The sequence below is a fragment of the Nesoenas mayeri genome (genome assembly GCF_963082525.1).
Source record: "Nesoenas mayeri genome assembly, chromosome: 25".
Classification (NCBI taxonomy): Eukaryota; Metazoa; Chordata; class Aves; order Columbiformes; family Columbidae; genus Nesoenas; species Nesoenas mayeri.
In genome coordinates, this window is record NC_137549.1 from 5,574,340 (window position 1) to 5,599,569 (window position 25,230).

General features: G+C 63.0%; 3 protein-coding genes across 3 annotated transcripts; 1 reads left to right on the top strand and 2 right to left on the bottom strand.

Annotated features, from left to right (window-relative positions):
* Positions 1–1,079: 1,079 nt before the first annotated feature.
* CCDC124 (coiled-coil domain containing 124) lies at positions 1,080–10,353 on the bottom strand. Its single transcript, XM_080359422.1, has 5 exons — positions 10,290–10,353; positions 9,098–9,269; positions 3,309–3,495; positions 2,954–3,068; positions 1,080–2,633 (listed from the first exon to the last, which is right to left on the bottom strand). Exons 2-5 carry the CDS (start codon positions 9,254–9,256, stop codon positions 2,429–2,431), a joined length of 666 nt encoding a protein of 221 aa, XP_080215548.1. The 5' UTR covers positions 9,257–9,269; positions 10,290–10,353; the 3' UTR covers positions 1,080–2,428.
* A 33-nt stretch (positions 10,354–10,386) lies between these two features.
* SLC5A5 (solute carrier family 5 member 5) lies at positions 10,387–16,779 on the bottom strand (the record flags this gene model as incomplete). Its single annotated transcript, XM_080359197.1, has 17 exons — positions 10,387–10,632; positions 11,437–11,567; positions 11,655–11,758; positions 11,982–12,187; positions 12,260–12,346; positions 12,522–12,592; positions 13,091–13,203; positions 13,289–13,377; positions 13,543–13,672; positions 14,225–14,365; positions 14,482–14,636; positions 14,709–14,776; positions 14,905–14,956; positions 15,253–15,318; positions 15,412–15,843; positions 16,159–16,319; positions 16,743–16,779. 17 exons carry the CDS (start codon positions 16,777–16,779, stop codon positions 10,387–10,389), a joined length of 2,289 nt encoding a protein of 762 aa, XP_080215323.1.
* Positions 16,780–18,013: 1,234 nt separating this feature from the next.
* Positions 18,014–24,585, top strand: JAK3 (Janus kinase 3; the record flags this gene model as incomplete). Its single annotated transcript, XM_080359497.1, has 23 exons — positions 18,014–18,221; positions 18,299–18,422; positions 18,546–18,657; positions 18,779–18,924; positions 19,185–19,467; positions 19,543–19,665; positions 19,735–19,892; positions 20,115–20,226; positions 20,455–20,641; positions 20,796–20,917; positions 20,999–21,130; positions 21,207–21,291; positions 21,376–21,509; positions 21,771–21,909; positions 21,996–22,147; positions 22,385–22,535; positions 22,606–22,745; positions 22,977–23,166; positions 23,540–23,664; positions 23,811–23,983; positions 24,058–24,175; positions 24,269–24,379; positions 24,469–24,585. The coding sequence occupies 23 exons, from the start codon at positions 18,014–18,016 to the stop codon at positions 24,583–24,585; spliced, it is 3,342 nt and encodes a 1,113-aa protein (XP_080215623.1).
* Positions 24,586–25,230: the final 645 nt, after the last annotated feature.

Below are 25,230 nucleotides of genomic sequence, written 5' to 3' on the forward strand. Positions count from 1 at the left end.
ACGGCCCCCCGAACAGGGGGAGTGGGGAACGGAGAGGGGGGGAATCCCCGGAAGGGTGGGGCGGGGAATCCCTCCCCTCGCCGCCCCCCCGCGGCGGGCACGGACCCTCCCCCGTAGCCGCTTTGTTGGTGGCGGGGGGGGGGGGGGGGAGACACCGGGACCCCCACGCGAGGGGGGTTCCCCCGTTAATCCCCTGGGTGCCGGGATCCCTCCCTGCACCGCGGGATTCCCCCGCAACCCGCCTTTGCAATGGGGGGGGCGGCCTCCCCTCCCCCCCCGTTAACCCCACCCTTGCACTGAGGAGGGTGTCCAGCCCCCCCCCCACTGAGGGATTCCCCCATTAATCCCTTCTTTACAACGGGGGAACCCCCACTCTGCACCAGAGGGGTTCCCCCAAAACCCTTCCCTTGCAACTGGAGATCCCACCCCCAAACTGGGGGGGGGGGCAGCCCCCATTCGCCCCTTCCACCTCCCTCACACACCGAACACAGCAGGGGGGTCCCCTGCATCACAGCGGGGGGGACAGTCCCCTTCTACTTGTGGCTGATATGGGGACACCCCACGGAGAGGGGGGGCCCTGCACGCCGCAGCCCCCCCGAGCAGTCGGTTCCAGAATATCCCACCCAGGCCCCCCCCAGCACTGCGGCAGAGGAGGAGGAGGAGGAGGGTGGGCTCTGCTGCACAAAGGCAGGGCTGTGCGGAGCCCACGGCCTCTGCGCAAGGGGGGAGCGGGTGCGGGCAGGGAGGGGGCACCCCCGGCCCCCCCGGGCTGGGGAACACTCACGTGTGCGGGCAGGCGCGGGCAGGCGCAGGCAGCGGTGGGCTCAGGCTTCGGCAGCAGCCAAGGGCAGGGCTCCCGCAGCCCCCCCGCTGCGGCGGCTCCGCCACAACCTGCTGGGGGGGGCACAAAGGGGGCCCCCCACCCTGAGAGATCCCCAGTGCAGGCAGGAACCGTGGTGCAAACTCCAGTGGGGATTTTTAGTGGAGGACACAGCCCCCCCCAGGAAAGCAGAGCCCTCCGCTCCTCCCCAGGCATTTATTCCTTCAACAAATTAACGGGGTTGAGTTTTTTGTTTTTAATTGGGTTCAAACACAACAAACTTCTCACAAAAGGGGAGACAGCGGGTGCATTCCTCCCTGGCCTTGCCGGCTGGGGCTGGGGGGGTCAGCGGCAGGGCTAGCCCGGCTCCTTCAGCCCAAAATGGCTTCAGCTCGAGCATCATCCCCTCCAAAACCCCTTCACCTTGAGCATCATCCCCTCCAAAGCCCCTTCACCACCCACATTAAACACCCCCAGGACTCCTGCACCCCTCCCCTGCTCACAGCAACCCCCCCACGGGGACAGATGCCACTCGCCTGGGGACAAACCACCAACAGAAACTCCAGCAGAACACCGAGCTGGCCCTGGTGACACCCACGGGGAAGCACCGGCGGCAATGCTGCCCAGCCACGGGTTTAGACCTTCAGAAAGAACTCCACTCCCAAAAAGAGACCAGGAGGGGGGAGAGGGAGGAGAGGAAAGGCCACAGCACCAGGCAAAGCCTCTCCAGCCCTGGCCCCCCAGGGGAGCTCAGCCGTTTGGTTGCCAGGACCGACCGCAGATGGGAGAAGCAGCAGGTTCCCTTCTCACCGCAGTTCTTGGGTCACAGCCCCCCCGGGAAGCCCCCTGTCCCACCAGGGAAGTGCCGGAGAAGCGTGGCAGCAGGAGCCAGGGGGTGCCGCGTCATTCCGCCCGTTCTCCTCGGAAGACGGAAGGTTATTTTCTCTCTTCCCCACCGCGCTGACGGAGGTTCTGCTCCGTTTGTGGTTCCTCCGAACGCACCGCTGGTTGAGATCGCAAGGAGGGAGGTGGCCGGTGGCGGGCAGGACAACAGGCCACCCCGTCTGGAGTCTCTTTGGGGACATCCCAGCGCTGAGGATGACACGAGCAACAAGGGGTCAAGCACCTTCCGTGTGACGGTCGCCAAAATTCACCCTGTGGAACACAAGGGCGCGGCACAGCCACGGTAGATGAAGGCGGTTTGGCTCAGGTCCGGCTGTCAGCGGGTTAACGGGGTCCCTACCACGGCAGGCTGCCCGTGCTGAAGGTCTGGAAGCGAGTTATTAGCTTTTCTTTGTAAGACAACAACCGAATTTGGAAGCGTGGTGGTAGCGTTAGTCTGTCCGGGTCGCCCTGTGCCAGTTGCCTGCGGAGGGGTGAGCACGGGGAGGGGACAGGTCACCGGTGACGGTGGCGGGACGCTGCAGGGTCCCCAGGCGAGCCCTGGCCTCGGGCTTATCTTAAATCCAAGAACAGAGAGAGACAGAAAGAAAGTGGGGACAGGGGAGGGAAGCCAAAGGCGAGGAGGTTCCTCGTGTCTCCTGCGCCCAGCCGAGCAGAGCCCCGCGGCTCCTGCCCACCGTCCCGGGGGGATGAGCGGCTCTAGTTCTACTTTTGGCTGTTGTAAGCTTTGTGCCTCTGGTTCATGGGGTTTTCCGGAGACTTCATCCACTCCTTCTTGAGGAGCTGCTTGAGCTGGGACAGGCGCATGTTGGGGTTCTCCTGCTTCAGGCGCGGCAGGTTGAGCTCTTCGAAAGCCGTGAAGGCGGCTTTCATCCGGCGCTCGGGGTGCCGGTCCAGGTCGTTGGCGACGCTGCCAGGAGGGAATTTGGAGAGAGACATGGATCAGAGACACCTCCCGCCGGCACCAGCCGCCCGCCGCGCTCTGATCCCCTGTCAGCGCCACCAAGTGCGCGCAGAACAACTGGGTGATAAAGTGGATAAGCCCGCGAAGCTTCCCCAGCCCACTTCACATACTCTCCACAGAACAACAGGGCAGGGGACGTGTCCTGCTTGTACTATCGAGACAGAAAGTCACAGGCAAAGCGCAACAAAGAGCCAATTCTGGGGGAGGGAGCGCCTGCGGGAGTTTCTCATGAGGAAAGCGACACTCGGCAGGAGAGCGCGGCGTACCTGAGGACAGCAATGGCATCTTCAATGGTCCTGGCCTCCACCGAGCCCTCCTCCAGCGCCCTCCTGTTGATGTTCTCCTCCAAGGGCACCTCCAGGTGAGTCTTCTCCTTCTCCGCTGCACATGGAGGGGGGAAAGGGAGAAATGTTAACGTCAAATCCAGCCTGTGCCAAACCCTCCGAGGAGGCAGAGTCTTTCAAAGCACTCAGAAAACTCAGCCAGAGCTCAGTCCCAGGACTGGAAGAGAAGAGCTCCTGCTTTGCAGCTGTTTCTCCACCCCAAGTTGAAAAGAGGGTTTTTTCCCCCCTCCATTCCCCATCCCGTGGCTCTCAGGGCCTTTCCACGGTGCTACCCAACCTGTGTCCGCATTCTCCTTCTGCTGCTGGTCTTTCCTGATCGTCTCCTCGATCTGGGCCCTGGTGACTTTGCCCGGAGTGACCTGCTTGGGCGACTTCCCTTTCAGCTTCGAGTCTTCCTCCTCCAGCAAGCGCTGCAGCTCCTTCTTGCGCTCCAGCTGCTCCAGCCGCCGCTTCTCCCGCTCCTCCTGGGAGGCAGAAAGGACCAGGTCACGTCTACCCTTCCACTTGCCATCCCCCTCCACAGCAGAGGGATCAAACCAGCCCTTACAGGAGCAGGGAACCCCGCTGGAGCGGGAACAGGCACCTCATTTCTGTAGCTAACACAGCACCAACGTCACTTTATCAGAAGGGACATCGGCTGGTTCCCTTCGACGTCCAGAATAATAACTCCCCCATCTGCAACCACGCGATGCCAGCACCGCGAAACACAACCCCGAGAAGGAGCAGGAGTCACCAGCCAGGGCTGCTGACAATCACATTAAGTTTTCCACTTTAATTTTAATAAGTGGCTGGAGGTTGAAAGTTCAGCAGTTGTTCGAGACGAGCCAGTCAAGAGGCTCAATTTGTCCCTGGGCCCGGCTCGTGCTCGTCCCAAGAGCCGGGGCGGGCGGTTAGACCGAGTCCAACACGCGGTGCGGCTCTTGTGGTAAGTTTAAAGTGCTTCACAAGGAGTTTAAGAGCCACGTTGCCCTCCGGGGCCAAGGGAAGAGCGTGACAAGCCCATGCAACAGGCCCTTAGGGTATTTCAGCACCTTGGCTTTTCTTCCTTCTCTCCCACAGCCTGCAAGGTCTGGCAAAAGGAAACATCTCTCTGGGGCAGCATCACAACATTCCATATTTCAGTTAGTTATGTGGACATTTAATTACGGCTCTCATTCATTATTCACACAGGCGGCACAACGAACTGATGGAGCGTTACCGAACAGGTTCACTCCACCCCGGCAGTAACACAACCCAAAGTCTCCAGCGGTGTTTAAGGAGTAGGAGCAGAATTCCAGGCGCTGGGGTAGGGCCCAGCAAAGCTGGGCTTTGAGACACTATCGAACAACAAAAAAAACCCCAACCTGTAAGTCCCTCCACAGCTCGAGAGTTTAAACAAAACCCCATCAAAACACTGAATCAAAGCCAACAAATACTGAATCAAAACATGCCCTGGGGCTGCCGCTGCTTCCGTGGAGCGCAGCAAGGACCGGGTCTTTCATCTGAGCTGAGAAGGGAAGGAAAACCTCGCCCACCTCCACCGCGAGCAGCTGGGGCCGAGGATGGGGAAAAAAGCCATTAGAGGGACGAAGCCTTTATTACAACCGGCAGTCTTCAAATTCTTGGTCATTAAGCGCTTAGTGCCAGCGCCGTGAGACACAATGCCCCAGCAACTGGACCGTGCACGATTTCAAAGCGCAAATTCGCTTCTTGAAGACATTGGCTTTCCCTGCCCGCTGCTTTCCTGCCAGGCCTCTCCCTCTTCTAGTAAAGGCCGAGTAAGCAAACGTGCTCGGTCTCCCCAAAACTGGAGAGATTAATGTGCCAAAACGGAAGGAGCGCTGCAGAAATCGCTGAAGATGCAGCGGTCGGAGCAAGCTGTTGAATTAGATGTCAAGCACACGCGAGAGAAGCCGCGCTGTGCGTTCAGGATCCCGGCATCGTGCCTTAGAACACAGGGCAGCTCAAAGAAACTGTCCCCTGGCTGCTCACGCTGTCCCCAACGCTCAGGGGTGGCCAAACGCCAGCAGGGTGCGTGGGGAGAACCTCGGCCATGGCGCCAAGAATTCGGGAGACAGGTAAGGAGCGGATGCACGAGTACGAGTGACCTAAGGGAAGAAAGCATTTCAGAATAGGAATGTTATTTATAGCTGGAGAAGGTGATTGTTTAGCTCTGACCACAGAAAGGGACCTGTCCTACACCACACAGCCCAGCGGGGACCGCGACACGACTGTTGGAGCAGAAATTCGGGGATAACGCTCTGCTGCCGGTACCCGCCTTTCAAATGGAACTCTCCGGAGACGACACATCCACGTGGTGATGGGAACGCAGGTGCAGAGCCTTCCTCCCACGCTGCCGGGACGCCCAGCTCCTCGTCCTCTGGCCGCCGGGATGAGCTGCTCCCCGGCATCCACCAGCGAGTTTCTATTTGCAGAAAGTAAATAAGCTGGCACCGTTACTATTTTGTCACAAGACCCACAAAAACCGACGCGCTCGGGTTTCCCCAGCGGCCCGACACGTCCAGCTCTGTTCTGCACCTTCCGCAGCGCTCAAAGGTCAATCCCGGAGCCCAAGGGATCTGAAACCGTCATGTTTTGTTTGAGATTTTTCTCAGGTTGGGCCAAAACAAACGAAGCTTTTATGAGTCAGCTTAAATGTTCTGATGAGAGGGAGGTTTGGATTTGTCTAAGTGGAACGTACCGCAAAGCTATTAGAAAACTGGAAAGGAAATGAATAGTTTTCTCCCTCCGCAGCGCTGTGCTCTGCAGGCGCCGCGAGGAGCCGGGGGCGAGATTTCTTTAGCTGGACCCTTCAGCTCCCAGGGATTTGTGCGTTGAAACGCGTGTTTCCAGCCTCGCAAAGAGGCGCCTGAGCAAGGAACAATTCGTGAGCTTTGGGAGCAGCTCCCCGCCCGCTCAGGAGGAGGAGAACAAGGTCCCACGCGTGCGGGTTTGAGAGCGAGCGGTCAATCAACACGGCCGCGCTCCACATCAGCCTCACTGCAGGGAAACGTGGAGAACGAGCCGCCAGGCTGGCGAGGCACAAAGGGGAAAGCCATGTGAAAACGTGACGCAGTCAGAAAACGAGCCGGGCGTAACCAACCTGGAGCACGTCCGAGCACCCGCTGGGCTCTCGGAGGTTCAAACACCTCCCTTCTGTCACCCACGGGCAAAGCAAGAGGTGAAGGGACACTGGAGCCCGAGGAAGCTGGTTCTGGGGTCTGAAACCCAGCCTGCTGTCTCCTCACTACACCTCTACCCCCTGCATTGCTCATTCGTGCCATCAGATTTCGGTATTTTGTACCCAGTATCACACAGATATCCCCCAAAAAGGGAAGAAGAGTCATTAGAGTTGTCTTGCGTTTTATCTGGTGCCACAGCTGAGTAATTCTGCACTGAATCAGAGGAGAAAGGGGAGAGAAAGTCACCACCGCAGCCGGGACCCGTGGGTACGCGAGCCTGCCAGCCCACAGCCCGTGACCGAGGGGAATGAGAACGGCACAAAACGCCCCAAAAGAGTCACGGCGCCCTCACGCACCATCTGTGCTGTTCCAGCACAAGCGCTCACCCTGCGTTTAACTCAGATTTTTCCCCAGGCCCTTTGCACACCAGTACAAAAAGTCTCTGGCTGCGAGACCTCTGCCCTTGACAGATACTCCACCGATCCTTGCTGCCCGGAATTTTCCGGCACATTTGATGGTTTCTCGCCCTTCCAAGCCTGCCTGCAGCTTCGCCGGGGACGCACACGCGGCTGTTCCGCCACCAGACACGCAGGGAGAAACCCACACTGCGATGAGGCTGATGAGCGCCGTGCTCCGAGCTGCAGCCCAGCCTCGCGTAGGAGGGGACGGAAAGGATGAAAACACCCAAACGTGACACAAAAAGCAGTTACCTGGGTAAAACCCTGAGCCTCCCAGCAAGGATGTCGATTTTGTGCCTTCCAAGCAGAGCTCTCCAGGGAAGGTAACACGCTGTGCCTTGTGCCGAAGCGCCAGAGGAGGAACGTGCACGTGGCAGGCTGGTGACATCAGCTCAGCTGTTCCTTTATGCATCACGGAGCCACCAGATGAGTGCCACCCTCTGTTACCAGAGGACGGTTGCTCCCAGGGCAGGGCGGGGGTGGCATTTAAAACCCCCCAAAACGCTACAAACAACAGGAATCTCATGACATTTTGAACATTCGGCTTCCCTACACCAGGCTATTAATGTTAATACACATTGCTGCCCTGACAGCGAGATCACAGAGCCACCAAACCCCGGAACGGAGCTCCACGCTCTCATTTATTTCAGAGGCTCCAGTGCTTGTCTGCAGGGAAAAGGGATTAAAAGGGGTGTGGTCTCAGCTCATCCCAAAGGCTCCCAGCTCATCCCAAAGGCTCCCAGCCCACCCCAAAGGCTCCCAGCCGCTCCGGCAGTGCAGGAATTGCGAGGTGCCGCTGTTAACGTGTTAGTTACTGCCATCGCCCGGAGAGCCAGGGAAGGGCTGGAATTGCTGCGAGCATCCTCCTCCACCCATCGCCATCCTCCCGGGAGCAACATGAGTCCCTCGCGCAGCATATGGACGTTTGACTCCCGCGAGTGATGCGCTTTCTGCCCTCTCTGGGACGAGGATGAAAATCATTCACGATCTGAGTCACGCGTCCCTTCCCCGCCGGGGCGCGGGCAGCTCCTCCTGTTCTCTGTGCGGATGTTCCACCCCGACGGCGCTGGAGAAGCAGCTGAGGAAGGTTCTACCCATTTATTTTCCCCCAGCAAACCCACATTTTCCTGTCTGGTGGCTGTTTGCTCGCCCTCACAAAGCCCCAAGCTTTGCTTAGGCTGCGGCAGCTCCGTGCACAGATATAGCGAGCGCTGGAGCCCTTTGGGTAGGACAACCCTTCATGTGAGCTGAGATCTTTGCTCCCCAGGGGAACATACGGGAAGCAAACGCACTGAAATTCAGCATCCAGGTGAAATTTGGGTGTAAATACTACAGCTACATGGACGCAAATCCTGCAGGAAAAGCAGCAAAGCGTTGAGCGGAGGTGCCGAGTGGAAACAGCTCACTGGTTTCTCTCAAATCCAGCCTGAAACTCTGGAGCGGCCACTGCTTTCCCAGTCGGCAATCCCAGCCCCCCCTCCAGACTCCCGCACCTGCAGGAGCCTGTTTTGGAAGCTCAAAGAGGTCAGTGTTGCCAAAATCTTAAGTAGAGCAATAACAAGTCCTTGTTCCGGGAAGTAATTAAGCAGCATTACAGGATTGCGTGGGGGAACAGCACCCAGGACTCCAAATTCCAAACGTCAGGGCACGTATTAGGGGTGAACTCACACAGGCTCACGCACCAACAGAGTGCAGAAAGCACCGAATTCAGAGCAGCGCAAACCCAGTAACCCCAGAAATCAACAGAAATCAACAGGAGCCCCGTCTCATTAGCACGAATGTAAGAAAATGATTTCAGAAGAGGCAGCTAAGTTACCACTAACGATTGCTTCTAGAAGAATGCACAAAATGTTAATGTTAAAAACCAAAGAACCTAGGAAAGAGCACTGAAGTGCTCTGTTTATTGAATACCAAGGCAGAGCAAGGTGGCAAGAGCAAACTAGAGAGAATCTTCTGAAAGAGACGGGTCCTGATGTGTCGCACACCAAGTTAGGGAGGAAAAACAAAAAAGAAAAGCTTTGTAATTCTTAACCACCCAATTTGTTTTTCCTTTCACAAAAAAAACCCAAATGAAAGTTAAGAAAGGAATAAAAGCTAAAGAACTGCTGGGTCAACAATGAATCCCTGCAGCAGAGTTCCTGATCTTTTACGCAATTCAGTTTTCAATGACTCCAACAATAAAGCTTTTACTGCCTCCCCTGGGGAGCCAGCTCCGAGATCCACCCCATTTCTGAATTACACATCAAAGCGTAAACTCAATCCCACGCTTGGCTTCTTTTAGCTCCCAGAGAAGCCACTGCTTCCAGGTTTTCTGCCTAAAACCAAGCGCAGGATGAGGCCTGGAGAGAGTGACAACTCGGGGACAGGGCAGGAGAAGTGCCTGGCTGAGCAAGACTTGATCTCACAGACTAAATGGAACACCCCCGTCTACCTGACCAGGAATTCACCTTCCTTTGTTCCTTCCTCATCACGTGTTTGTCTTCATCCTTCCAGTAGGCATCTTCCAGCTCCTGCTGCCGCTTGGCATCGGCTGCTGCCTTCGCCTCAGCTTTCCTCGCGCGGGCAGCAGCCGACTTGGTGTTTTCACCTTGGAACTTCTTGGGCATCCCTCAAGGTGCTCTGCAAAAAAAAGAAGTTCAGATGGTTGCCCTGAACAGGATCTTGGGTTCCCCATCACCGCAGGGAGGAGGAACAGCTGCAGCTCACACCATGAAAACCCCCTTTTTAATTGCTTCCCATTATTTGAAGATCCTGAGCAAAACATCTCGTAGTCCCGCAGCCCACCCAGGAGGAACTCAGTGGGAAAAGTCCCTCCTGTGGATTTATTGAGCTGCAACAAGGTGGTGAAACGAGCTGCTGGGTTCTTGGTACCCAGGCAAAAGCAGCGCTGCCCTGCAAGCAAAACAGTCCCTGCTGCCCAGGCAAAATGGGGCTGGGGGCTCCTGCTCCTGTCGAGTCAAAATGGGGCTGGGGGCTCCTGCTCTTGTCGAGTCAAACCGGGGCTGGGGGCTCCTGCTCCGCACCAGGGGCTCCGAGGGGAACTCGCCATTGCTGGCAGAGCAGCACAAACACCGCATCACACTCTCTGTCTGTGCAGAAACGCAGCCCGTGGCCCCAGTTAATTCGGATGAATGACCATGTAGACGTGCTGTATTTAATTTTCAGGTAGGAAAAGTCCAAAAAGCACAGCACAAACAAAAGGCACAGCAGCTGCCTCAAACTTGACCAGGCACTAAGCAAAGCCCTTCTGGTCCGCACGCTGCCCACACAGACGCCACGTTCTGGACCGCAAACCTTTACTTTTAACGACAAATAACTACTTGCTACACAAGAAACAGCAGAGAAGGGCTGATGTTTAGGGCTGGCTGCTCAAGTCCCAGGCTTTTCCAAGCCTGGGCTGGGTTAAATCCCTTCTCTACACCCCAATATGCGCCCTGACTCTTCCTGAAGGGCACGATCCGGGCTGGGCCCCTGGGGGGGCCAGGGACACCCCCACCCCAGCGGCTGCACCCAGGGCCGCCTGGGCCCCCCCGCCCCGTCACCCCCAGCGCCTCCCCCGGTTCTCTCCGCGCCCCCGGCCCGGCTCGTCCCCTGAGGCCGAGCCCCGGTGCTGGTCCCGCCGCCCGGGCCCGCTCCTACCCGGTCCCCGCCGCCCCGGCCGTCGCGCACGTTGCGCGTCACCGCTGCGCCAGGTCGCCCCCGCGGGAGGGGCGGGATGAGCGGCGCCGCCGGCTCGTCAGGGCTCGCGTTCCCCCGCCGCCATCTTTGCTAAGGGCACGGCCCGTTCCTCCCGGGCCACGGCGCTAGGCCCGGCGGCGGCGGGAAGCGGCGGGCCGAACAGCATCCCCCGCCCACGGTAGTGCCCGCAGAGCCGCGGGGAGGCCGAGGGAGAGCCCGCAATCCGCCCGCCGCTACCGCTTCCCCTGCCCGGCACAAAGATGGCGGCACGCCCCGAGATGGCGACGCCGCCGCCGAGCGGCTCCTGTGGACGGGGCTCCTGGGTGGGCGGAGCTTATCCGGGCGTGTCCCATTGACACCTGGCGGGGATTAGCAGGGCGGGGTCTATTGTTATCAAATGTGGGGGAGCTTAGAAGGGTGGGGCCCATTGTCACCTGGGTGGGGCTTAATAGGTGTTATCTGGATGGGGCGGAGCTTAGCAGGGCGGGGCCCATTGTTACCTGGATAGAGCGGAGCTTAGCAGGGCGGGCCCCATTGTTATCTGGATAGGGCGGAGCTTAGCAGGGCGGGGCCCATTGTTATCTGGATAGGGTGGAGCTTAGTAGGGCGGGGCCCATTGTTATCTGGATGGGGTGGAGCTTAGCAGGGCGGGGCCCATTGTTACCTGGATAGGGCGGAGCTTAGCAGGGCAGGGCCCATTGTTATCTGGATAGGGCGGAGCTTAGCAGGGCGGGGCCCATTGTTATCTGGATGGGGTGGAGCTTAGCAGGGCAGGGCCCATTGTTATCTGGATGGGGTGGAGCTTAGCAGAGCGGGGTCCACACCCATGGGGACAGCAGGACCTTGGCCGCCCCCCCCAACTTGCCCCCATGTCTGTCCCCCAGCCCCCCAAGGACAGGCTCCTCCTGGGGAACAGCTCCTCCTTTATTGTGGACTCCAGGACAGGGATATGCACCCTCTGTCCCACCCACTGGACCCCCCCCCCCACATGCCCCCCGACCCCAGCACCCTACACGTGGGTCTCCTGCAGCAGCCGATCGGTGGCTGTGCCGGGCTCGGGGGGGCCCCAGGGGGGGCTGTCCCCTCCATGCAGCCTCGCTGGCAGCACCTGGGGGGCTTCTGCCTTGCCCGGGGGCTCTTCCCCGGGGCTCTTGGTGCCCGCGGGGGACACCGAGGACGTTTGCTTCGTGATGTCCCACCACAGCACGCCCGGGGGCAGCCGCGTCCGCTTGGTCGGCCCTGCCAGAAAGGGGGGGCCATGGGGAGGGGCTGCAGAGGGGGGAACCCCAGCGTGGGGTCATGTCCTCACCCGTCCCCCAGCCTCACCTGTCAGGGAGCTGAGCACGACCCCGACCACCACCGTGGTGAGGGTCCCCAGCGCCCCGTAGTACAGGTAGGAGATGGCGTAGAAGTCACCCAGGATGGGAGGCCTGCGGGGGGCGGGGGGGACGGGGACAGCAGTGTGACGTCACAGCAAATGTGGGAAGCAGTGTGACGTCACAGGGAACGCAGTGTGACATCACAGTGAGCGGGGGAAGTGGTGTGACATCGTAGAGAACAAGAACCACAGTGTGACATCACAGCAAGACACCTTCCCCTCCAGGACCGTGTCCCCCCCGCTGCCACCACCCCACTCGAGCTGCCCCCCCTCACCGTGGCGGGGCCGGGGGGTCCTGGCGGGGCGGGAGGGGTCCCAGCAGGATGGTGCGGTTGGTGCCGGCGGTGCGGTTGTAGAGCGGGCAGAGGGTCCCCGAGGCGGGCAGCACTCCCATGGTGGCAGCACTGGGAGGGTACATGGTCCCCCCCACGGCCACCCAGAAGGAGAGGGCAAAGCCGGCGGCCAGCCCCCCCAGCACACCCTGCGGTGGAGCAGAGGGGTCAGGCTGCTGTGGGACCCCCGCAGCCCCCCCGGATCCCTCCACGGGACTCACGGCCGTGCTGCACAGCGGCAGGAACATGCCCAGCAGGAAAGCCCCCAGCAACGGGCCGCTGATCACCCCCATGACGGTGAATGAGCCCTGGAAAGGGGATGGAGAGCTCTGCGGGGGGGTCAGGGCAGAGGGGGGCACTTGGCTCTTCCTCAGCCCCCCGGCCCCCCAGCTCAAGGGCTCTCGGGCGCCCAGTGGCGTGTGGCTGTGTCCTGTTCAGCTGGGCAGAGCGGGTGGGCAGCGGGGGGGCAGCGGGGGGGCTCACCTGCAGCACACCCCCCCCCAGCAGCGAGGCCAGAGCTGCCACCGTGATGCACAGGGTGCCGTAGATGAGCGCTGCGGGGAGACGGGAAGGCTCAGCACCACGGCACGGGATCACAACATCGCTTTGGTTGGAACAGACCTTCGAGATCATGGAGTCCAACCATAACCCACCCCCAGCACTATCCCATGTCCTGAGAACCTCGTGTCCGTCTGTCCAGCCCTCCAGGGATGGTGACTCCAGCACTGCCCTGGGCAGCCTGTTCAATGTCCCACAGCCCTTTGGGGAAGAAATTGTTCCCCAGATCCAACCTCAACCTCCCCTGGTGCAACTTGAGGCTGTTTCTTTGCTAAACCCCCCAGGTCCCTCAGCCACTCCATCACCCTTGTGCTCCAGCCCCTTCCCCAGCTCCGTTCCCTTCTCTCAACCCGCTCCAGCACCTCAAGCTCTTTCTTGTCATGAGGGGCCCAAAACTGCCCCCAGGATTCGAGGTGCAGCCAAATACGTCGTGGCACAGCGCGGTGCAGCGCAGGTGACACAGCCCAGTCCAGCGTGGCCCCGTCCCCACTCACACAGCCCCTTGGAGATGAGGGTCAGCCTCCGCGGTGACAGCGCGGGCAGCTTGGGCTTGATGATGTCCTCGACGGTGACGGCCGCCATGGCGTTGATGCTGGTGGAGGCCGTGCTGGGGCGGGCGGCAGCGCTCAGCCCCAGCAGCCTGCGGGCTGCCGTGGGGAGGTGTGGGGTCCCCTCGGGGTCCCCGTCCTCACCTGAGGGTCCCGCTATAGGCACAAGCCAGGAACAGCCCCGGCACCCCTGGGAACGTCTCGAAGATGTCGAGGACCAGATAGGGCATGTACTGTGGGGGGTGGTGGCTGCATCAGGGCGGGCAGGACCGCGAGGGACCCCAGACCTGCAGCGGGGCTGAGACAAGCACCCAGGGACCTGCCCCTCCGACCCGCTCACCCTTCCACCCTCGCTGCCCTTGGTGCTCAAGAGGGCAGAGCTGGGGGGGAGCCGGTACCTGGTCTGGGGCTGAGATGTAGCCGGCGAGGAGGGGATCACAGTCCTTGTAGAGTGCAAACATCACAAGGCCACAGGCCACTGCGCTGGAGACGATGCAGAAGAGCCCCACTTGATTGACCAGCAGTGCCCTGCGAGCACGGAGCACACCCGGCTGAGCAGCGCTGCAGGGGCTGTGCAATGGGGCAAGGGCTGTGCGGGGTCTGTGCAGGGGCTGTGCAACAGGGTAAGGGCTGTGCGGGGTCTGGGCAAGGGTGCAGGGGCCGTGCAAGGGCCGTGCAAAGGTGCAAAGTCTGTGCAGGGGCTGTGCAAGGGTTCAGGGGCCGTGCAAGGGTGCAAGGTCCATGCAGGGCTGCAGAGTCCGTGCAAGGGTCTGTGCACGGTGCAAGGTCCATGCAGGAGTATGGGGGCCATGCAGGGGTGCAGAGTTTGTGCAGAGGGCACAAGGGCCACACAAGGATGCAGCATTTGTGCAGGGTCTGTGCAAGGGTTTTGGGTCTGTGCACGGTCTGCACGAGGGTTCTGGGTCCATGCAGGGGTACAGGGACTGTGCGAGGGTGCAGGGTCTGTGCAGGGGTGCAGGGACTGGGCTCCCCAAGGGGGACAGGGTGGCGTGGGGCCATTCCCCCCGAAGCAGCCCCATCCCATGCAGAGCAAGACCCGGTTGATGCCCGGGGACTCACGTCCGGGCCTCCCTCTCGCTCCGGCAGGCCACGTAGCGCTGGACCTGCGCCTGGTTGACGCCGTACATGGAGAGCCAGACCAGCGTGCCGCCCAGCACGAACGTCCACACCGTGTACCGGCTCCGCGGGTCCGGGTTGAAGCTGGGCGCAGCGGCACATCGCCGGGGCGGGGGGGTGAGCCGGGGTCGGTACCGGCACCCCCGGTGCCCCCGGGGTGGAGAAGCAGGGTCAGCACCCAGCGGGACGGGGGGACTCACTCGCCAAAGTTGACGCGGGAGCTGTTGGTGGCGATGGCCAGCACCCTGCCAGGACCCCCCACCAGCAGCACCCCCCGGATGATGATGGCGATGAAGCCAGAGAGCATCACGAAGACCTGGAAGACGTCGGTCCAGATGACAGCCTTCATCCCGCCCTGTGCCGGATGGAGCCCTGGGTCAGCACTGGGGACCACGGGGACCCCCAGGGCCCCCCGTCCCACACTCACTATGGTGGTGTAGAAGGTGCAGATGATGCCAGTGGAGAGCAGGGACGCCCAGATGTCCAGACCGGTCACTGAAGGGGACAGCAAGGTGCTGAGCAGAACCCCAGGGTGCAAACAACACCTGGGGTGGGACAGGGCTGCGATGTCCCCAACACAGGGATGGGGACACGACAGGGAGCAGCGACCCTCCCCACCGCACCTTGGTTGAGGATCAGGGCAGGGGCGTAGATGACAATCCCCGTGTACAGCGCCTGCGGGAACAGGGGGGTCAGCACCCCATCCCGTGGCACCGCAGGCACCGGGCAGGTGACGGTGGCACCAGCAGGGATGGGAACAATGCGTGACGGTGCCGCCCCAGCGTGGCGTGTGGGAAAACACTGAGGTTTTCACTGAAAACAGGGCTCCCGCCAGGTACTGTTTGCTTTGAGCCGTGGAAAACAAGAGCAAGGGAACAAGGACACCTCCCGGGGGCTCAGGGCATGGCTGGATTAAAGCCCCCGCCATGTCCCCCCTGTGCCCATTCCACCCGTGCACCACAGACACGCACCGTGGCCACCACGTACTGCACGGTCCCGCACAGCCGGACGCTCCTGCCGAACCGGCGCTCCAGGTACTGGGGACAAGAACAAGGACAAGGGAGCGTGTTGGCTCCATCCCAGCACCGAGGCACCCCCGGGGTGGGACACGTCCCCCACCCCGTCCCCACCTCGTAGGTGCTGGTGAGCCCCAGGCGGTAGAAGACGGGGAGAAAGAGGCCGGCGGTGAGCAGCGTGTTGAGCAGCTGCCCCAGGCACATCCAGAGGAATTTGGCTCCGTAGCGATACGCCTCCGCCGGCACCCCCAGCACCTGGATGGCCGACATGAAGCTGGCGGAGAGCGAGAGCCCAACAGGCAGCGCCGACATCCGCCGCCCCCCCGTGAAAAAATCCTCCGAGGTTTTCTGGCCGCCTTTGGCGAGGCCGTGGAAGAGCCCGATGCCGGTGGAGATGAGCAGCATCAGCCCGAAGACCCCGTAGTCCCAGAGGCTGAAGGTGAGCTGCTCCGGCACCCACAGCTCCAGGCTCCCCATGGGGAGCACCTGCAGGTAGATGGGGACGCGGCGCAGGGATGTGACCAGGACACGGAGGCGCTGGAGAAACTGGAGTGGGAGAAAACTCTGGGTGATTTTCAGCTGATGCTCGATGAGCAACGGAAAAGACCGAGCATGGTGTGGAGAACACAGATGCCACCCCGTCCTGTCCTGTCCCATCCCATCCCACCCCATCCCACCCCATCCCATCCCATCCCACCCCACCTCATCCCATCCCATCCATCCTGTCCCATCCCATCCCATCCATCCTGTCCCATCCCATCCCACCTCGTCCCCTCCGTCCCATCCGCAGGAGGGTCGGTGCCAAGCATCCGGCTGCAAGAGGCACAGCCTGAGCTCTAGCAAGGAAATTTCCCCCGGTACCTCCCAGTTCAGAGCCCGCGGGAAGCGGCAGCGCCTGGTCCGGCTGCTCCGGGGAAGCTCCGGCACCGAAGGATATGTCCAGGGAGGGGGGAAGCGATCCTCCCCAGCCAGTGCGAACAGGGAGCGGCAGAGCTGCCACCGGAGCCAAAATAGATCTCCAGCTGAGAGGACAAAACAAATCAAAGCTAAACCCTTAGCCAGAAACAAAAAAAAGCGGCTGGTTTGCAGGCAGCTGCCTGCAGAGCATCAAGGACCCGGTGCTGAGGCTCGGGAAGAGAGCAAGGGGCTGCACGGGGTCCCTGGGGACGGAGGAGGAGGCTGCGGCGATGTCCTTGGTGGTGACGAGGGGCCGGCAGTGGCTCCGGCTCCTCCAGCGCGCGGGGCGGGCGCCGGGGAGGCAGGTTCAGGGCGCTGGGGAGGGACCCTCGGCGGGGAGGATGGAGCCGTCGAAGGCCACGTCCATAACCCCTTCCCTCCCGCACGCCCCGGCACTGGGTGGCCCTGGGGACACCCCAGGTGGTGACACAGCACCCATGTCTCGGTGGCCCCGGTGAGCGCGGGACAGCGGGATGGCTGCGGGATACGTGGCACCCAGGCGTGGGGCTGCTCCGGCTTCCTCATTCCCCGGCACAAACGCTGCTTTGTCTCACCTGTCCCCGGGCTGGTCCCATGGGGATTACCCCTGGGGACAAACCTGCGGCTGGGACTGGGGAACAGCCCCAGCGTGGGGACAGAGCCAGCGCAGGGACACCAACCCTCCCGAGTCATCGTGACGGGGCAGGTGGGTGTCCCCAGGGTCTGGCTCTGGCCATGATGGCTTTGTCCCCAATGCCCGTCCTTGATGCCCTTGGCCACGTTGCCTCTGGCTTCACCTCCTCGTTGAGCTGCTTAGAGGAGCAAAAAGGGGAAAAACAACAAGTGGTGGCTGCTGGGCCCGGCCACATCCGCTGGCACCCCACGGCACCGAGGGCACCGTGACACTGGTGGCACCCTGGGGCCGGGCTGGCCGCGGCAGGACCGCGGTGAAGGGGCTGATATCGGCCTGTGGGGCTGTGCGTGGGGCAGGGAGGGTCCTGGCCATAGAGTGCAGGGGTGTGTGGGCAGCCCCCAGCCCCACGTGGTGGGGTGGGACATGGTGGGACACGGCTGCCCTGGCAGAGCATCGCCCATCCCGTGGTACCCACGGCACCGGGACCAGCGAGGTGCTCAGTCCATGGGGTCCCCAATGGGGCACCCAGCATCAAGTGGGGTGTCCAGGGCTCCCAGCCCCTTCAGCCCCCACTCAGTCCCAGCACCCTGGGGTGACTTTTGTCTGTCCCCACCCTGTGCCCCCCTCTGTTGCCAGGAAGCCACCCGCGGGGCGGCTGCGGGCAGGAAGGAAGTCACCGCGGGGATTTTATGACTCTCTCCTTCGCTCGCAGCCTCCGAGCAGCTGCCTACGCAGCCCCGGAACCCAGATCCAGCGGCACAGCCCAGCCTGGGACCCGCTGCCGGGGCTGGAGCACACGGACACTGCAGGTACCGTGCTGGCACAGGGGGGTTGTAGGTTCTGGCCATGGGGATGGGGCCGAATCCCGTGCCTGGGAGCGATGCTGGGCATGGGCGCGTGGCCCTGAGATGGGCTGGGGAGGGTGGGTTTGTCCACACGCCTGGAGAAATGGCTGCGTGTCTCAGTCTCCCCTTCCTCCTTCCCAGGACGGGCTCACCCCCGCCCCGGAGATGCTCCAGGTTTGGCTGGGGGGAGGACACCAAGGGAAACATGTGGGGAAGGGCATGTGAGGGGCAAGGTGAGGGTCACACCGGGGGGGACAGTGCCGCCAGCACCCCACGCTGAGCCTCCCCCGTGCTTGCAGCCATGGCCCCGCTGGGCGAGGAGACGCCGCTGATCGGGGAGCGCTCCTGCAGCCTCTCGTCCACCGAAACCGGCACCCTCCAGGTGTACCTGTACCACCGGGGGACACCGGCACCGCACAGCCCCCCCGGCACCGCCGCCGGCGTCCTCACCTTCACCTTCGGCGAGTACACGGCCGAGGAGCTGTGCGTCCGCGCCGCCAAAGCCTGCGGTGAGCAGCGCCCCGGGGGGGTCGGGGCACCGGCCGTGGGCTGGGGGGTGACAGTGACAGCCCCGCTCTGTCCCCAGGTGTGCTGCCCGTCTGTCACCCGCTCTTCGCCCTGGCCACCGAGGACCTCAGCTGCTGGTTCCCCCCGAGTCATCTCTTCACCGTGGACGAGTCCTGCAGCCAGGTTGTGGTGTACAGGATCAGGTACAGCCCCTGCGGACACGCCTGTCCCACTGTCCCCAGCCCGGGTCCCTGGGGGCTCTGATGGCTGACGGGCTGTGCAGGACGCAGGATGCGGTGCTGAGTCCCCCCCGCTCTCTCCATCAGGTTCTTTTTCCCCAACTGGTGTGGACTGGGACACTCCCACCGCTTCCAGCTGCTGAACGACAGGGCCAGCCCCATCCTGGACTATCCTGTCATCGACTACCTGTTCGCCCAGGTGAGCCCTGCCAGGGCCATGTCCCTGTCCCCACCACCCGCGGACACAGCGCGAGCTCCCACGTGGCTCCTCGGGTGCATGGGACACACGAAACTCAGTGTAGCCTCCGCGCCCTTCCCAGTCCCGCAGCGATTTCATCGGGGGCCGCGTGGCCGTGGCGCTGAGCCTGCCCACGCAGGAGGAGTGCCTGAGCCTGGCCGTGCTGGACATGCTGCGCATCGCCAAGGAGGAGCAGCAGAGCCCCGGCCAGGTCTTCAGCTACGTCAGGTGAGCGACAGCCTCACATCTCTGGGGACAGCCCAGTGTCCCTGGGGACAGCCCAGCATCCCTGAGGACAGTCTGGTACCTGTGGGGACAGCCAGGCATCCCTGAGAATAGCCTGGCATCCCTGGGGACAGCCTGGCACCCGTGGAGACAATCTGGCACCCATGGGGACAGCCTGGCATCCTTGGGGACAGCCCAGTGTCCCTGGGATGGGTGGGGACAGCCCGGTACCCACTGCCATCTCACGTCCCCGTCCCCGGCAGCTACAAGTCCTGCATCCCGGCGCCGCTGCGGTTCCAGATCCAGCAGCACAACTTCCTGACCCGCAAGCGCATCCGGCGCCGCTTCAGCAAATCCCTGCGGAAGATCGGGGGCTGCCAGACAGACGGACGGTACCTGAAGCTCAAGTACCTGCTGGACCTGGAGCGGCTGCAGCGGCGCTGGGCCGAGGAGAGTTTCCCGGTGCGCTCGCCCGGCTCTGCTGCCGACATCGTCATCCACGTGGCCGGTGAAAGCGGCATCTCCTGGAGCTGCGGTGGATCCGAGGTGAGGGCCGGTGGCTGGAGGGGGTGCCCCAAGGTGGGGGACACGGTGACCAGCTCCAGTTGTGTCCCCTTACAGAGCCGCCAGCATTTCTGCGACTTCCCCGACATCGCTGACATCAGCATCAAGCAGGCGAGCCGGGACGGCGGCCCCGTGGAGAACCGCGTTGTCACCCTCACCAAGACAGACAGCAGGGTGCTGGTGAGCTGGGGGGACACGGGGGGTGCCCTTGGTGGGGGGTCAGCGTGGGGCTGACCCCCCCTTGCCCAGGAGGTGGAGTTCCCCACGCTGCGGGCAGCCTGCTCCTTCGTGGCTCTCATCGACGGCTACTACCGCCTGACCGCGGACCCCCACCACTACTTCTGCAAAGAGTTGGCCCCCCCCCGGCTCCTGGAGGACATAGAGAACCAGTGCCACGGGCCCATCAGGTGGGTGCTGGAACCCCCGCTATCGCCACCCCCAACCCACGGGCGACAGGGGGAGAAATCACGTGGGGAGGAACCGCAGGAGCGGCGAGCGCTGGTCCCCATCCCGCTCGCTGCGCGGGGGCCGCTGGGGTCACCCTTTGGGGACACTGCGGTGGAAGGGTGAGCCACAGGGCCCCCGGGGTGTCCCCAAGGGGGACTCTGCCCCAGCTGTGCCGTTTGCAGCTCCGAGTTTGCGGTGCACAAGCTGAAGGCGGCGGGGAGCCCCCCGGGGCTGTATCTCCTGCGCCGCAGCCCCCAGGACTTCGATAGTTACCTGCTGACCGTCTGTGTTGAGGTGAGCCCAGCACCGCCACCAGCACCAGCACCGCGCAGCGTTGCGTGCACTCCCACGGGTGTCACCGGGATTGAAACGTGGGGCTGAGACCTGGTGCTGGCAGGGACGGTGCCACTGGCGACAGCCCTTGGGGACAGGCACAGCCCTGGGGCTGTTGCAGTGACATAGGGCACAGGAGGGGCTTGGGGGGCTCCCCCTGTGCCCCTGAACACGGTGTTGCCCCCCCAGACCCGCTGCAGCCAGGACTACAAGCGCTGCCTGATCCGCAGGGACGAGGAGGGGACGTTCTGGCTGTCGGGGGTGTCGCGGCGGTTCTGCAGCCTGCGGGAGCTGCTGGGCACCTACGGGCGCTGCGGGCTGCAGGCGGAGGGGACCCGCATGCGCCTGGCCGCCTGCTGTCCCCCCCTGCCCAAAGGTGACAGCACGGGGACGGGGGATGGGGCTGTGTGACATCACAGAGCAGGATGTCGTCATAGAGCGAGCTCTGTGGTGTCACAAGAGCAGGCTGTGACATCACAGTGCAGTGAGGTCACAGCGTGGGCCCCTCATAGCTGCTTCCCCCCCTCCAGACAAGTCCAACCTGCTGATCGTGCGCAGCGGCTGCCCCCGGCCCCCCGGCTCCCCCGCCGCCCCCCGCCGCAGCCTCCACCAGATGATGTTCCACAAGATCGACCCCCAGAGCCTCACACGGGTACGGGGGGGTCAGGGCACCGGCGGGACGGGTGGACACGGGGATGGACCCCCCCCCACCAGCGTTTTCACCCCCCAACAGGGTGAGAGCCTGGGCCAGGGCTCCTTCACTCACATCTACAAGGGCATCAAGCGGGACCAGGAGGAGGACGGGTGCCACCAGACCGAGGTGGTGCTCAAGGTGATGGACGGCAGCCACCGCAACTGCGCAGAGGTGAGGCAGCAGCAGCCCCTGGACCAGCACCGGGGGGTCCCCAGGGCCCCCCCTGAACAGTGTTCCCCCCTCCCAGTCCTTCCTGGAGGCCGCCAGCATCATGAGCCAGCTGTCCCACAAGCACCTGGTCCTGCTGCACGGCGTCAGCCTCGGGAAGGACAGTGAGTGACCGTCCCCTCGCTGGCACCGCGATGGCACTGCCGGGGGGGCACACACCGGACCTGCCCATGCACCCACCCCTGCAGGTATCATGGTGCAGGAGTACGTCAGGTACGGGCCCCTGGACCTCTACCTGAAGAAGAACCGAGGCACGGGGAAGGTGACAACGAGCTGGAAGCTGCAGGTGGCCAAGCAGCTGGCGTACGCCCTCAACTACCTGGTGAGTCAGCGTCCCCTGGGCCACGCGTCCTGCGGCTCCGCCGTGTCCTCATCCTACAGCTCTTGTGCAGCCATGTCCTGCAGCTACAACGCATCCCTGTCCTGTGGCTACTGCGCATCTGCATCCTTCAGCATCTCTGCATCCATGTCCCATGATCCCCACGCACCCATGTCCTGTGGTCCCCATGCATCTGTGTCCCATGGTCCCTACACATCCATGTCCTGTGGTCCCCACACATCTGTGTCCTTCTCCCGTCCCCAGGAGGACAAGAGAATCACCCACGGCAATGTCTCTGCCAAGAAGGTGCTGCTGACGCGGGAGGGGGACGTGGCCAGTGGCAGCCCCCCCTTCATCAAGCTTAACGACCCCGGAGTCAGTGTCACCATCCTGGCCAAGGACAGTAAGTGCCTGTGCTGACCCGGGGTGTCGGGGGGGTGGCAGGGCCACCTCGGCGGGTGCTGAGCAGGGCTGTCCCCCTGTCCCCAGTGCTGGTGGAGCGCATCCCCTGGGTGGCCCCCGAGTGCCTCAGCGACTCCAAGAGCGTGGCGCTGCCGGCCGACAAGTGGAGCTTCGGGGCGACCCTCTGGGAGATCTTCAGTGGTGGCAACATGCCCGTCAGCCTGCTGGAGCCCCAAAAGGTGATGCTGTCCCCTTCCGCTTCATCCCATCCCTCCTGTCCCATCCCATTGCATCCCAACCCTTCTGTCCCATCCCGCTGCATCCCAACCTTCCTGCCGCATCCCGCTGCATCCCAACCCTCCTGCTGCATCCCGCTGCATCCCAAACCTCCTTCTGCATCCCTCTTGCCCCACCCCGCTGCATTCCAACCCACCGGCCCCCCACCGCCGGCCCCATGCTCTGTCCCGTCCCCACAGAAGCTGGATTTCTACCAGAACAGCCTCCAGCTCCCCGCACCCAAGTGGACGGAGCTGGCCACGCTCATTGCGCAGTGCATGGACTACCAGCCCGGCCGCCGGCCCGGCTTCCGCGCCCTCATCCGCGACCTCAACAGCCTCATCACCTCCGGTGAGCCCGGGGATGGGGGGTGGGACGGGCACGGGACCCCCACGGTGTCCTTACCAGCCACCTCCTGCAGATTACGAGCTGCTCTCAGACCTGTCACCCAGCGACGTGACGCTGCGGGACAGCTTCTGGGGGTACGAGCCCCTCGCCATGTGCCAGGACCCCACGCACTTCGAGGAGCGGCACCTCAAGTACATCTCGCTGCTGGGCAAGGTGAGGGGGGGCAAGGGGGGCCCCCCAAGACTTAGTGCATGAGTTTCATACAAACCCTCCCCTCCTTACCTGCATTTGGGGCATGAAACCCCCTGTTTGTAGCGGGGTGCTTTTTCCTGCAAAGCTGAGAAACGCTTGGTTTGTGCTGTGTGGGGGGAGTCTGGGGGGGAAATTGGGGGGTCTCTGGGGTCTCCCAGCATCCCACAGCCCCTCTTGGTTGTCCCTGGCCAGGGCAATTTTGGGAGCGTGGAGCTGTGCCGCTACGACCCGCTGGGCGACAGCACGGGTGAGCTGGTGGCGGTGAAGAAGCTGCAGCAGGATTCGGCCAAGGAGCTGCGGGACTTCGAGAGGGAAATCCAGATCCTGCACTCGTTGCAGCACGAGTTCATCGTGCGGTACCGGGGCGTCTGCTACAGCCGGGGTGAGCACGGCCGGGGGGACGGAGCGGCTGGGGCTGCCCACGGTGATGCTGCCCAAAGTGATGCTGCCCACGGTGATGCTGCCCACGGTGATGCTGCCCGCATCCCAACCGGCGGGTGATGGATATTGGTTGACAGTGGGTGAACGTGAGCCACCAGTGTGTGCCCAGGTGGCCAAAAAGGCTACCAGCATCCTGGCTGGTACCGGCACTGGTGTGGCCAGCAGGACCAGGGCAGCGACCGTCCCTGTGCTGGGCACTGGACAGACAGACATGAGGTTCTCAGGACATGGGATAGTGCTGGGGGTGAGTTATGGGTGGACTCGATGATCTCGAGGGTCTTTTCCAACCAAACTGATTCTCGGATGCGGTGCAGGGCGGCGCGGGCTGCGGCTGGTGATGGAGTACCTGCCCAACGGCTGCCTGCGCGAATACCTGCAGAAGAACCAGCCCCGCCTGGACCACAGGACCCTGCTCCTCTACGCCTGGCAGATTTGCAAGGTGGGACCATGGGGCAGCAGCAAAGGGGGTCCCGCTGTCCCAGGAGCGGGGTGGAGCAATGCCAGGGGGCGGTGGTCCCGCTGGGATGAGCCCCCCCCGGGATGCTGTTGGGTCCCGGCCCCCGTGAGCAGCTGCATCCCCCGCAGGGGATGGAGTACCTGGGGGCGCAGCGCTGCGTGCACCGCGACCTGGCCAGCAGGAACATCCTGGTGGAGAGCGAGACCCACGTCAAGATCGGGGACTTCGGGCTGGCCAAGCTGCTGCCGCAGGACAAGGACTATTACGTGGTGCAGGAGCCCGGCCAGAGCCCCGTTTTCTGGTGAGGGTGACACCGACAGCGGTAGGGGTAACACATGGGGCTGAATCCGGCACTCAGCACCCTCCTGCCGGCAGGTACGCACCTGAGTCCCTGGCAGACAACATCTTCTCCCGCGCATCGGACATTTGGAGCTTTGGGGTCCTCCTCTACGAGCTCTTCACCTATGGCAACAAGAGCAAGAGCCCCTCGGAGGTGAGACCCCCCCTTCCCACGGTCCCGTTGTCCCCACCCCAGCCCCGTTATCTTTGGGACGAGCCCCACGGTGACACCGTCCTGTGCCCGCAGGAGTTCCTCCGCATGATGGGCACCGAGAAGCCGGCGCAGATCATCTGCCACTTGCTGGAGCTCCTGAAGGACAACCGGCGGCTCCCGGCACCGCCCGGCTGCCCCACCGAGGTGAGAGCCCCCCCCGGGCTGGCGGGGGGTCCTGGGAGGGTCCTGGGGGGCCACCCTGCTCCCCTCATGGCCCTGTCCCTTGTCCCCAGGTCTACGCGCTGATGCTGAACTGTTGGGCTTTCGCCCCCGGCGCCAGACCCACCTTTGGGGAGCTGGTCCCCAAGATCGAGGCGCTGCGGGACGGCCGGAGCAAAGCACGCGGGTAGCGCCCCAGCCCCAGCGTGGGGGTCCCAACACGGGCTCCCCGTCACCTCCCGCCACGCAACGGCACCCGCTGTCCCCACACACCGTGTCCCCCCTCCCTGCAGCAGGCAGACCCCCCCGCGATGCCGCTTGTCTTTTACCCCCCTCTGCCTGTCACTGTCCCCATGGCAGGATTTAGCTGTTTCCTGGTGAAGTTTGGTACATTTGCCAGCTGGGGTGAGGCGAGAGGGGATGCACAGGGAGGGGGGGTTCACAGGGACCTCGGGCTCCCCCCAGGACAGCGCCATTGCTGGAGGTAAATGCCCCCAAGTGGGTTTGGGGCTCCCCTTGCCCCCCTCAGCCCATGGTACCCCCAGGAAGGCTCCAGAACCCACATCCTCATTAACAAAACAACTTCATTTATTCTCCCCCGGCCCTTGCTATTCCCCTGGCCACGGGAGGGTAGATTTGGGGTAAAACCGGCCAGAAACAAGCCAAAGACAAGCCAGACGCACGGTGGCACTGGGCAGCCCCCAGGGCTGCGTATCGCAGACATCACAGCAAAGATGGGGCCTCAGCCTCGGGGTCCCCGATGTCCCCCCTCACCGCACCGCAGCGCCGAGCAGCCGCGACCGAGGCTCCCGCGGGTCGCACCGGTGCGTCCCCCC

Excerpts from the sequence above, each read along its gene's own strand:
- CCDC124 (XM_080359422.1), bottom strand. The coding sequence starts at position 9,256 with ATGCCCAAGAAGTTCCAAGGTGAAAACACCAAGTCGGCTGCTGCCCGC. Across the intron at positions 3,496-9,097 it reads TGAGGAAGGAACAAAGGAAG|GAGGAGCGGGAGAAGCGGCG; the intron begins GTGAATTCCTGG and ends TCTGCCTCCCAG. Across the intron at positions 3,069-3,308 it reads GAAGGAGAATGCGGACACAG|CGGAGAAGGAGAAGACTCAC; the intron begins GTTGGGTAGCAC and ends CTCCATGTGCAG.